Raw genomic sequence first — 11,496 nt, forward strand, 5'->3', positions numbered from 1 at the left:
TGTGTGTGTGTGTGTGAGAGAGAGAGAGAGAGAGAAATGCAGCGAAGGGGTAGATGCCAAGAGAATCCTAGGGAGTGAGAAACAAATAATTACAGGTCTTAGCCACTCTCAGATGTTGTAGCATTAATAGGACATGGAGGACAGGATCAACTCAAGAGGTTCCCAGGCTTTAAGCCTTTACAACTGGAAGCAGGTGGAGCTATTTCATCAGGCAGTGACCATAGAAGGGAAAGGTAAGTTCAGGGAAGAGTTGAACTCAGAGGCATGGGACTGGGGTGGGGGGGCATCAAGCAGACATATACAACAGGCAGATGGGTAGCTTTTTCTGTAGCTCCAAAGAGAAGTCAAGATGAGAGACTCCCATTTGAGAGGTTATCTACTGAAGTCAATATGGAATCTGTAAAACTTCCAGGAGGAGGGTAGAGAGAGGAGAGATTGATGGCAGAAGGCTTGGGGGATGTTTGCAAAGTGCAGAGAATGGCATTGGTAGAGGCAGGAGGAAAACCAAGAGAGTTCGTGGTCATTGGAGCCAAATGGAATGGGCCCAGGGAATGTGCCCATCCACATCACTGAGCGCTGCAAGGTGGTAGAGGAGAATGAGGGTATTCTATTTTGAAAGTAGGAAGTCTCTGTTTAGAATGGAAGTCAGATCGACAGTATTTAAGGGATGGGAAATAAGACAGAAAGCAAATTTGATTTGAGGGCACGCTTGGGTGGCTCAGTCAGTTAAGCATCCCACTCTTGATTTCAGCTCAGGTCATGATCTCAGGGTCGGTCATGGGATTGAACCTTGCGTTGGGCTCTGTGCTCAGTGGGGAGTCCTCTCAAGACTCTCTTTCTCTGCCTCTCCCTCTGCCCCTCCTCGCCATGCACACTCACTCTCCCGCTCATAAACAAATAAATCTTAAAAAAAAAAACAAACAAACAAACCATGGGGCACCTGGGTGGCTCAGTCATTAAGCATCTGCCTCCGGCTCAGGTCATGATTCCAGGGTCCTGGGATCGAGCCCCACTCCTGCTCCCTGCTCAGGAAGAAGCCTACTTCTCCCTCTCTCACTCCGTCTGCTTGGGTTCCCTCTCTCGCTGTGTCTCTGTTAAATAAATAAATAAAATCCAAAAAAAAAAAAAGCAAATAAAAAAAACCCTGATTTGGACTAATTATTAAACCAGCCCACCACTTTTGTTTCATTTTTTTTTTTTTTTTTTTTAGAGAGTCATGCTCTCTAAAAAGGTCAGCTTGGGGTTTCTCTCACTCCCAGAATTTTCCAGTATCTCCTGGAGCCCTGGTTTCTGCCTCTTTGCCTCTCCACACCTGCTGCCCTCGGGTTGGAAGCAGCTGAACCTGAGCAGGCCCAGGACATCCCAACAGGCACACTCTGTGAGAGGGAACGTCGGATAGAGCCACCGACACAACTTCTCCTTGGGCTGTCCCCTTGTGACAGTCTGCATCTTGATAATCTTTCCCAGGGACTCGCCATGGTAAATGATGCTTCTGAAACACTTGCTACAGACTCCATGGGCCTCCTGACTAGCTTGCTTTTCTCTAGTGCCAGCTCTGCCAGACGGTCCCCACTCTGCTGCCCTTGGTCATTCTCACATCCACTCACCCTGAAATGGCTCCACAGTCACTGGGAGAGGCCTCGCCATCTTCCCAGCCTCCTCCCCATGTGTGTTTCACCTGTACCCTTTGCTTCCTTCTGATCACATCTACTCTCATGCCTATCACTCTCTACCTCCTCATGGTTTATTCCTGCCGCAACACCTTCCCTTCTATTCCACAGGCCAATCCCTTCTTGTCTTTCAGGAATGGTGTCCGACTGGAGACCTTTCCTCATATTGTCCCCATGACAGCAACTGGTGGCTGGCCGCTTCTTCCCTGTTCTTTCCTGTATCTTATGGTAACAGTTGGGGAATATGTCTGTCTCATTATCAGACTAGGAAGACCTCCAAAATGAGGATTAGGTCTTACTAAAAGCTATACTCTCAAGGTGTAGTGAGTTCCTATCTACCACCTAGTCCCCACTCCGTCATTCCTCATTCCTCAATATTGGTTGAATGCATAAATGTCCTCATCACAGAATGGATGTCTTCTGGCAGGAAGATAAAAGGAAGTACATGAAAGTGAGCTCTCCCCCTTGCCCTGAGCCAGACGGCCAGGCTCCTACATTCTTGTTGCTGTCCTATCATTCCATGGCTCAAGGGTTGCCACTTTTCCTGTTCTTTTCTTTTTATTCCACAAATGTCAACTTTGCTGTTTAATTACAGTGGCCAGAGGATGTTTCCAGTTGTTACTGGAATCGCTAATCTGTATCTCCTTTCTGGGGTGTCCAAACCTCAAAAAGGCAGCAGGTCCTTAAACAAGGTGCTACAGGTGGGGAGGACTTCCAGAAGCTACTGCTGCCCAAGAACTGGCAGAACTGAGACTGTGCCAGCATCCAGGGTCAAAATGCTGGGAAGGGCATCCAGGTGGCCTAATATCAGGGGCCCAAAGCTAGGGCCAAAGGGTGACAGGCCTTGAAGATTACCTAGGAGTCAGGTATAGATTAGGACTATTACCCAGAGCTCCTGGTCTCAAGCAGCCCATTGGAGTTTAATTGAGTTAATTGGGAATTAACTTCAAGATACAGGAACAGGAGTGAAATAAGGCCTGAGTACATAGTAGGAACCAAAGCCCTGAACTCCACCAAGCCCTTCTCTTCTCCTCCTCTCCTTCTCTCCCCCACCAGGGCAGCTCCCCAGTGTACATACTGTAGATCCATCCACAGAACTGAAACCAAACCACTCCCTCCTTCCCAGCTCCAAAGTCTCAAGGAAGTTGATCTGAGTGACTCATCTTGAGTCGGCCTGGCTCAAACAACTGTAGCCGCAGGGACAGCAGCATATTTGTACATATGTGTACGATGTGCAGAAGGGACAGTTCCCTGAAAAGCAGAGCTTGTTCAGATAACCTTCTCGGTGTTCGTCTCTGGAAGCCAGGAGTTGGGCCAAAGTCATAAAGAACGATCCTAACAGACTCAGAAGTAAATGAATGCCGGCTGACTCTTGGGTGACAACCTAGAGCAGGTGGCATGAAGTCTGGTCCTTCCAAAGAGCCCCATCTCAAAAGGTAGTGTGGAAACAAGGGCTTCTGAGCACACGTACGTTTTGGAGATGTTGCATGCCATGTCCTTCTCTTTAAGATTCACATATGTATTAGCGCGTTCACAAATCTGAGAAGTCCTATGGGAAAAGAACTGTTTTGCTTTAAATCATAACAATATGTGTGTGTATGGAGCCCTTCTTTTACTGGAATATCTATAAATCATCCACCTTTCAGAGTGCATACTTTGGAAACAGGCCTGCAACATCAGTTGTCATCTGCTAGTTATTTTTATAGGGGCTGGGACAGTCAATGAATGAGTGAGCAGCCTTGATTTAAAGAGAGTTTTCCCAAGCCTCATTTATTTGCCTACGACCTTCTTGGAGTTTGTCTTATACGTTCCCTCTGTGATATTATTTGATATTTTTATTTAAATCAATCAACCAGGGACGCCTGGGTGGCTCAGTTGGTTAAGCGGCTGCCTTCGGCTCAGGTCATGATCCCAGCGTCCTGGGATCGAGTCCCACATCGGGCTCCTTGCTTGGCAGGGAGCCTGCTTCTCCCTCTGCCTCTAGCCTGCCACTCTGTCTGCCTGTGCTCGCTCTCACTCGCTCTCTCTGACAAATGAATAAAATCTTTAAAAAAATATATAAAAAAAAAAATCAATCAACCAACTTTTAATTTTTTTTATTTTAAAAAGATTTTATTTATTTTTTTATTTGAGAGACAGGGCAAGAGCAAGAGAGAGAGAGCATGCTCAAATGGGGTGAGAGGCAGAAGAAGCAGCAGACTTTCCACTGAGCAGGGAGCCTGATGTAGGGCTTGATGTGGGGCTTGATCCCCGGGCTTCGGGATCATGACCCAAGCTGAACGCAGATGCTTAGTCAAATGAACCACCCAGGCACCCCTCAATAAACCAATTTTTAAAAAAGATTTTATTTATTTATTTGCCAGAGAGAGAGAGAGAGAGAGAGCACACGCAAAGCAGGGGGAGCAGTAGGCAGAGGCAGAGGGAGAAGCAGGCTCCCTGCTAAGCAAGGAGCCTGATTCAGGACTCAATCCCAGGACCCTGGGACCATGATCTGAGCTGAATGCAGATGCTTAACCAACTGAGCCACCCAACTGTCCCAATTAACCAACTTTTTAAAAGTCTTGTTCTTAACAGTTATATCCTTAAAATCATGGATCTGATGTGGTGGCTAAATATTTTTATCTCATACACATGGAAATATACATATAATAATTAAAGTAAAAGTATTTGTCTATGCACTATCTTTCATTTTCTCAAGTGCTAGGGGACACTGGTATGAGGTGTTAAGGATCAGAGTGGCCACGTGAGCTTGGGTAAGCTAATCAACCTCTGTGTACTGCCAGTCAGGCATGCTGGCAGAGAAATTCAACCTATGATAAGATGCCTGTACACCTCCAGGTTTGGGCATGGGACCACACTTGCTATGCCATTTTGGAGACTGTGATCTGTTTCTATGCCTACCCAGATCTTCCTTGGAGGGACCTGGAAATTAAATGCAGATTCTCCCTGGGCTTTGGGGACTGGCAGTAAAGCAGTCCTAGGAGGCCATGTTATTCCCTAAGGCAGTCCTTGAATTCTCTTGGCTTAACTGCAACAAACAGATAGAATCAAAATGCCTCACCTGTCGGCCTAGGATTGATCCTGAGGTGGGAAGTCTACCTAAAGACACCATTAACAAGGTGAAACTGGTTCTGGCAGATTGCTTGAGAGTAAAAACAAAGCTTTGGAGTCAGGGAAACCTGAGTTTAAATCCAAAATTCAGTATCTACTAGCAGTGTGTTCTCTAGAAACTTTATTTTTTTTTTTGATAGTCAAATAAAATTCCACCATTTTCATCATTGTCCAGAGAAGGAAACTGAGGCTCAGAGAAGTGAATCAACCTGCCTAAGGTTATACAGCTAATAAACAGCAGAGCAGAATTCACAACTAGACTGGCTTGACTTCCATGTGTGTGCCCCTGACCACTGTATTACCCTGCTTTTCATTCATGACTGATGGCATGTCTCTTCTGTAGTATCTGTTGCTGGATGCTGGAGATGAAGCATCAACCAAGAGAAACCTTGGTTCAGTCGGGAAGATAGACATAAAATCACTCATTACTCCCTTGAGTAACTTAATAACAATTGTGGTAAGTATTACAAAGAAAAAGACACTCTAGGAGGGGCACTTGATCTGGGTGAGGAAAGACAGAGTCAGAGAATGTGGGAGGGGGGATCACTTTGAGAAAGTGATATTAAAGTTGAACTTTGACGCATTCACAAGAATTAACCCCAAAGTGCTCACCACTAGATGTGATAAGAGACAATTTCAACGGTCCATGGATGGACACTCTTTGTATTTATCGGTGAACAATTTCATAGACATTATTATTTCATAGATATTATTTAGGAGGAAGCTAAGTAAAGAGGGGGATCAATTAAAATATTATGTATAATAGTGGAAGTGGTTAATAGATTTGGCAAAATTCACAAACGTCACACTTGAATGAAGCAGATTATATAGTAGGCCCCTGGTGGCTACTTTAAGAATTCTGAGCTTTATACCAGCGTGATGGGAAGTATTGTGGGAAGGGGATAAGTTAGATCTGCAAGTTGAAAAGTTCACTATGGGAAAGAAAAAAGAAAAAGTTCACTTCGGCTACTGTTGGCTAGCAGCTTGTGAGAAGGCCACAGCAGAAGCAGGGACCCTTGTTAGGAGTATATATTATGATAATCCAAGCAAGAGATAATGCAGATTTTGACAGATGTGTGGGCAGAAGAGGTAGATGGGTTTAAGAGATGCAGTCAGCGGGACTAATGAGAAAGGAAGGAGGAAGATGTCCAGGGTGGAGCTTTTCTAGCTGGGTGGAGGAAGATGGGAATTCAGCCCTGGAGAAGCTTGTGAGGTATCCACTTGTAGGTGTCAGACAGGAGTTTGTAGGTCACTTACCCCTGACACAGTGTAATAAAATAGCCCCACAGAGCTACCCTGTAGATTCAGATCAGAAAACACAGTAGGAGCTCTATAAAGGACAGTTCTTCGTCCTATTCATCTCACTTCTGCCCCATAGGCTGCTAAGGATACAGCCCTGGGCCGTGCCAGGTTCTGTTTTCCCTGAGGTCCCATTCCATTTGGCCTTTTGTATTCCCCCCCCCCTCCCTTTTTCAGCACAATTCCTGGCTCACAGTAGATGCTCAATGTTTGTGGAATGAACGAATGAAGTCAGCACTCCCGTGACCCAGGACTACATGGACCCGGCTCAAAACTGGAGCTAAACTAGACCTTTGGTTGGTTAAAAAATTAAAATAAATTTTAAGAAGTGTAGAGAAACCATCCAGAATGTTGGAAGGCCTGGACAAAGACTAGGAGGGAGCTCCTGCCTCCAGGTGGCCTAAGGGTCCCTTTAGCGAGCGAAAAGGAGCTGGTGAAAGGTCTGGGGTACCAAGGTATTTTCAGCTGCAAAGACATGCAAAAGCGGGACAGCAGCTCAGCCCGGGGCTGCCGCAGTCCCGCCGCGGCCTTTAAAGGCCCACCACGTGGCCGCGCTGCCGGCCCGGGTCCGGGGGCGGTGTCCCCGCTGCGCCTGCGCACTGCCTGGCAGAGGAGTACGAGTTCCGAGAAAAGGCGCCGGGAGAGGAAGGCAAGGTTGATCTGGGTGGGCGGACGTGGGAGGAGTCGGCTCCTTATGCAAATCACAGCGGCTCGCATGGGCTGGGGGGCGGAGCTTGCGATGCAAAGTAGGTCCCCCTTTGGAAGCGCGAGGTGGGCGGGCCCCGCAACCCTCGGCCTCTTTTCCGCGAGTCCCTGACGTCGCCGACGTCTCGTTTAAAAGCGGCCGCGCAGGCGCAGTGAGCCGAAATGCGAACTTAGGCTGTTACACAACTGCTGGGGTCCGCTCTCGCCGCCCGCCCGGCAGTCAGTCAGCGTCGCCGCCGCTGTCGCCGTCTCGGCCGTTCCGGGAGTCTCAGGCCCGCAGCCGCCGCCGCTTACCCGCGCCTCCGGAAGCTTCCGGGAGCCCCCGTCCACCCGCACAGGCCGGTCCCGACCGTCTGCGCCGCCTCGGGGCCCCTCGCCGCCTGCCGCGCTCGCAGCTCCGGCCGACATGAGTGGGGACCATCTCCACAACGATTCCCAGGTACGGCTCGGCCGAGTCCTCCCGGCGCCCCAGCCCCGCCCCGGCCCTCCGCGACCCCCGGCCCAGGCCCCAGCCCCGGCCCGGCCGCTGTGACAGGCCGGAGCCCCCAGCCAGAGGCGGCCGGCCGGCGGAGCTGAGCGCCCTAGGCCTCGCGCGAAAGCCGCGAAGTTACACACTGGGTGGATGGTTGCCCCTTACGGCCGTTCCCGGGGCCCCCTTATCCCCGGGGCTCAGGGTGGACTAGGCCCCCGGCCCCGCGCGCTCGCCTCCCGCGGGGTGAAAGGAGCCTGTTTGTTCATAGTCCCTCGTTTTCTCTCTCCAGATTGAAGCGGATTTCCGATTGAATGGTGAGTGTGCCCCCCGCCCCGACCCCGGGTCCCCCAGCTGCCGGCCGCCTACCCCGCGCCGGGCCGGAGCCGGGCAGAGGACAGACATGGCGTCCCAGAGACTAAGTCCCGGCTCCTCGCTCACCGGCCCCATTGTTCCCATCGGGCCGCCTCTGGACCCCCTTTCCGGGCACCCCAGCCCCCCCAGATCGCGGCCATCCCAAGAGGGGGCAACGGAGACCCGGCGTCGCCCGCCGCCGGGCTTCGGGCAGCCTTTCCCGGCCCGGATTCCTCCCGGGAAAGTCGCCTTGTCGACAGTCGGGACTTAGTCTCTGCGCCATTTTCTTTTTCTCTCTCCTCTCCTTTCTGTGCCTGTGTCTCTTTCTCTCCCTCCCTCGGCTCCTTCCTTGAGCTGCCCAGAAAGAGCTTTCTGCAGAGCAAAGCCGTATAAATCACAGACCTCACCAGAGAGGGAAGGGTGGCAGACGGGATTGTTACTCGTTTTTCCAAGGAGAACTTTATTTTGGGGGTTATTCCCTTTCTGCTGCTTGTTTGTTTCCTTTTCTGTTTTCCAGAATGAAAGATACCCTTCGGCAACTGTTGATTTGTGGGGGGTGGGGAGTGGGGGTGTAAGATGTTTATGAGGGGAAGTAGGGCTCTAAAACTAAAGCCACCCTTTGTGGAGTTGATCATATTTTGAGGTTGTTTTTCCCAACTTGTGTTCTTTGCAAAGGTAGTAGTAGTACCTCCCTTCAGAAAGTTTGCAAGTTCTCTGTGGGCCTTCCAATGTACATGTTTGACTCGGGCATATGGATTAAAAAAAATAATAATAAAAGTATTCCTGACTAGAACTTTTCCTGGTGGCTGAGGTTCCTAATACACTGTTTTGTTTTTGTTTTTTTGTTTGTTTTTTTTTAAGCCGCGGCTTAGTGTACTTGTCAGGAGGAAAGGTTGTTGAGCCTCTCCTCTGGACCTGGTGTATTGGCCTTTTCTTTTGGGCTGTGGGGAAGAAAAAAAAAAGATTTTATTTATTGAAACAGTAGCCAGCACCCACCCCTGTTTCCTGTTCTTTTTCAGAAGCCCGCTGTTTTTCAGGAATTAAGAGCTAGCTTGCTTTTCCCAGATCTCTACGTTTTTGACCCCTTTTCAGCCAAATTAAGGCATTTATTCTTTGAGTATTTCCACTTCAGTTATTCAGTGAAGATTCCCCCCAATAAAAAGCCCACCCTGTGGGCTTTTCAACAGTCTTTTTGAAGGAGAAGGTATCCTCTGTAGTGTGCTGGGAATTCCCACTGATTCTGATGGTACATAATCCTGCTCAATTGAATTCGGGTTCCGGGAACCTCTCCAATGGGAGAAGCTGATGAGTAGGTTTTTTGATGTTGTAATCAGCAGTCCATCGTGTTAGCCTGCTCTACTGAGAGCAGTCCTGTGTTCAGATTTGTAGTGGGGCATCTAACAAGAGATGTGACTCTGCTAGGAAGAAGTGTGGTTAAAGTGTAACATTTCTTGAGCACCTAATATGTGCCAAACTGTGTGTAGTGCTAGAGCTGAACCTTTGGTCACAATGCTTCTCAGCCTCAATCTAGTCTATTGGGAGAGACATAAATTAGTTAATTATAAGGTAGGTGCTGAGGTGTATGTACACCCAAAATGCTTTGAGAAACTAGGGGACTTAATTTTGTCTGCGCGTGGGGAAATTTCTCAGAGGAGGTGACTTCTGAGGTGAGTGTTGTGCAAGACTAGGCGGTGAGTGTCAGGAGTTGGAGTATTTCTTAACTATGTTTAGCTAACCTGTCAGGATTTTAAAAGGGTGATGAGTCCCCTGCAGTTGAGAAAACTGCAAAAAGTAATAGATGTTTCTTTGGGACGTGGGAGCAAAGAAAGGGTGTGGCAGATGAGGATATAAAGCGTCCTTTTTACCTCTCTTGGAGGAAGGTAGGAGCTTAACCCAGGAAAAGTGTTCTTTTGACTTTAAGATTCAGCTGAGTCGGTCGTGTATTTAGTAAGGAAGAAAAGTTTAGTCCTTTCTCTTCAGAAAATTAATCTCCATGGTTCTCACTTAAATTATGCAAAGGAATTATTGAATATGTGATGATTGTAGGTTGCGTAGATTATTGATCTTTGATGCCATTTTTATAGAAACCGAAGTAAACTGAGTATATTGACTTTTAGAATGTGATCATTTGTAATTGCAGTAATTGTTAATATTTATTGAATACTTAGTGTCTGCCTGGCGCAACCTCCCAGTCTTTCCATGGGTTGCCTAATTTGATTTAATCCTCGAAGGACCCTATGAGTTAAGTACTATTAACTCTATTTTACAGATGAGGAAACTGAGGTTTAGGTATGTTTATTAGCTTGCTCACAGGCAGGTGAGTCTGGCATTCCAAAGCTCCCAAGCTTAGCCAGTATGCTATATATATATATATGATTGAAGTATGAGAAAATTAAAAGCTGCACATCTCTACTTTCTTACAAAGCTGATAAATATGAGAGGGAAGGGTTTGTTTGTTATCTGCTTACTTTTTAACTAAAGCTACTTCTTCAAGAGAAAAAGCACTTTTAACTGCCTCTCCACCATCCTAAGTGTCTGACACTGGAGTAATGATTTTTGCAGATATTGTCTAGAAGAAAGATGTAATGTTAGTAACTATGTGCTTGCTCTATTAACTAATACCCTGGTAAGCAGTGATTAATATATGCAACTATGAAAGACAGTTTTTAAAAAATAAAAATGTGTTTAATGATACTCAGACATGTCATTATTGATCTTTGTATTAAGAAGAGTTTGCTTAAACATGATCTTAAGTGGACTTAACCCAACTTACAGATTAACTGTGCAAGTTCATATATGCAAACATCCCTCATTCTGCTTGCCCTCATCCCTTAAGATCTAAAAGACTTTTTGCGCTTTTGAGCTCATTCTTTACAGCAATTAAAACTGTTGCTCTTCGTTTAGAATTTAGAACGTTCTGACCCATACTCAACTGCTAGGAAAAATCTGTAACTTGTGAAGCACGTTTGTATTTAAAGTATTGATAGTGAGCTTGGAGTTTCAGGAGCAGAAACTGTACATAATCTTTTACCTACCTCTTTCCTTTCTAAGTGTTGGTAGCACTAACCATAGTGGGGCTGAGTCATTATTACAGTACTGTGCAGACTGCCGAGCTATCTGTGGGGTTTAGTGATCCTTCTGCTGTTTCAAGGACTTGCCTCTCTACTGTGGATTTGTGGGGTTCCTCCCTCCCAGGGATGAGCAAAGTATAAGGCTTAATTAAATTAGTGACTAGTTAGTCTAATGTTATATGGGATCATAGTTTGACATCCTGTTGTTTTGATTCTGGTTAGCTTAATGGATTCAGGTTGTATGGAGGAATTAAATATAAATTGTTTCTGATGGTAACAAATAGTTATATTTCTGTGTGTTAGTTGCAGATTGAGGTGGGAAGATTGATGATGTGGCTATCTGGAAATTCCCATCACATTTTAAAAGCTGCAAACTGATGGTACCTTCAAATGAAATCTGGCACATCTTCCTGCCCAATCCAGAAACACTTAAAACATCGGGCTCTGGTGTTTTCTCTTCCTTCTACAACCAAACTCCTTGGGGCATCTTTTCATAATTAGTGACTGCTGTGGACTCTTTATACTACACTTAGACATGAAATAAAATTGCTTGTCAACATGTGCTTTTTCGATTACTAGCATATCAGAGTTATCAAACAAATTTTAGATTCAGATGTTTCTGGTAAAACTAGAATGTCTAGGAGTTATTAAAGAAACAGAAATACCTCATAGTTTGAAAGGTGAAAACTAGGTGATATTGATGTCTCCAGCTCATACTTTTCTTTGGTAAGTAGATAAAATGGAAAGTAGAAATCCAGAGTTAGTTCCCAAATCTCATTTTAACTAATAGCAGCAAAAAAAAAAAAAAAAAAAAAAA

General features: G+C 46.5%; 1 protein-coding gene across 1 annotated transcript in view; it reads left to right on the forward strand.

Moving 5' to 3' along the window:
* The first annotated feature begins 6,894 nt into the window (after window positions 1–6,894).
* TOP1 (DNA topoisomerase I) overlaps window positions 6,895–11,496 on the forward strand; it is a 97,312-nt gene continuing 92,710 nt past the window's right edge. Inside the window, exons 1-2 of the mRNA XM_059407000.1 lie at window positions 6,895–7,224; window positions 7,547–7,571. Coding sequence (XP_059262983.1) covers window positions 7,192–7,224; window positions 7,547–7,571 — 58 coding nt within the window. The 5' untranslated portion in view covers window positions 6,895–7,191. The remainder of the gene's footprint in view (window positions 7,225–7,546; window positions 7,572–11,496) is intronic.

Source organism: Mustela nigripes, chromosome 7 (assembly GCF_022355385.1).
Source record: "Mustela nigripes isolate SB6536 chromosome 7, MUSNIG.SB6536, whole genome shotgun sequence".
Classification (NCBI taxonomy): Eukaryota; Metazoa; Chordata; class Mammalia; order Carnivora; family Mustelidae; genus Mustela; species Mustela nigripes.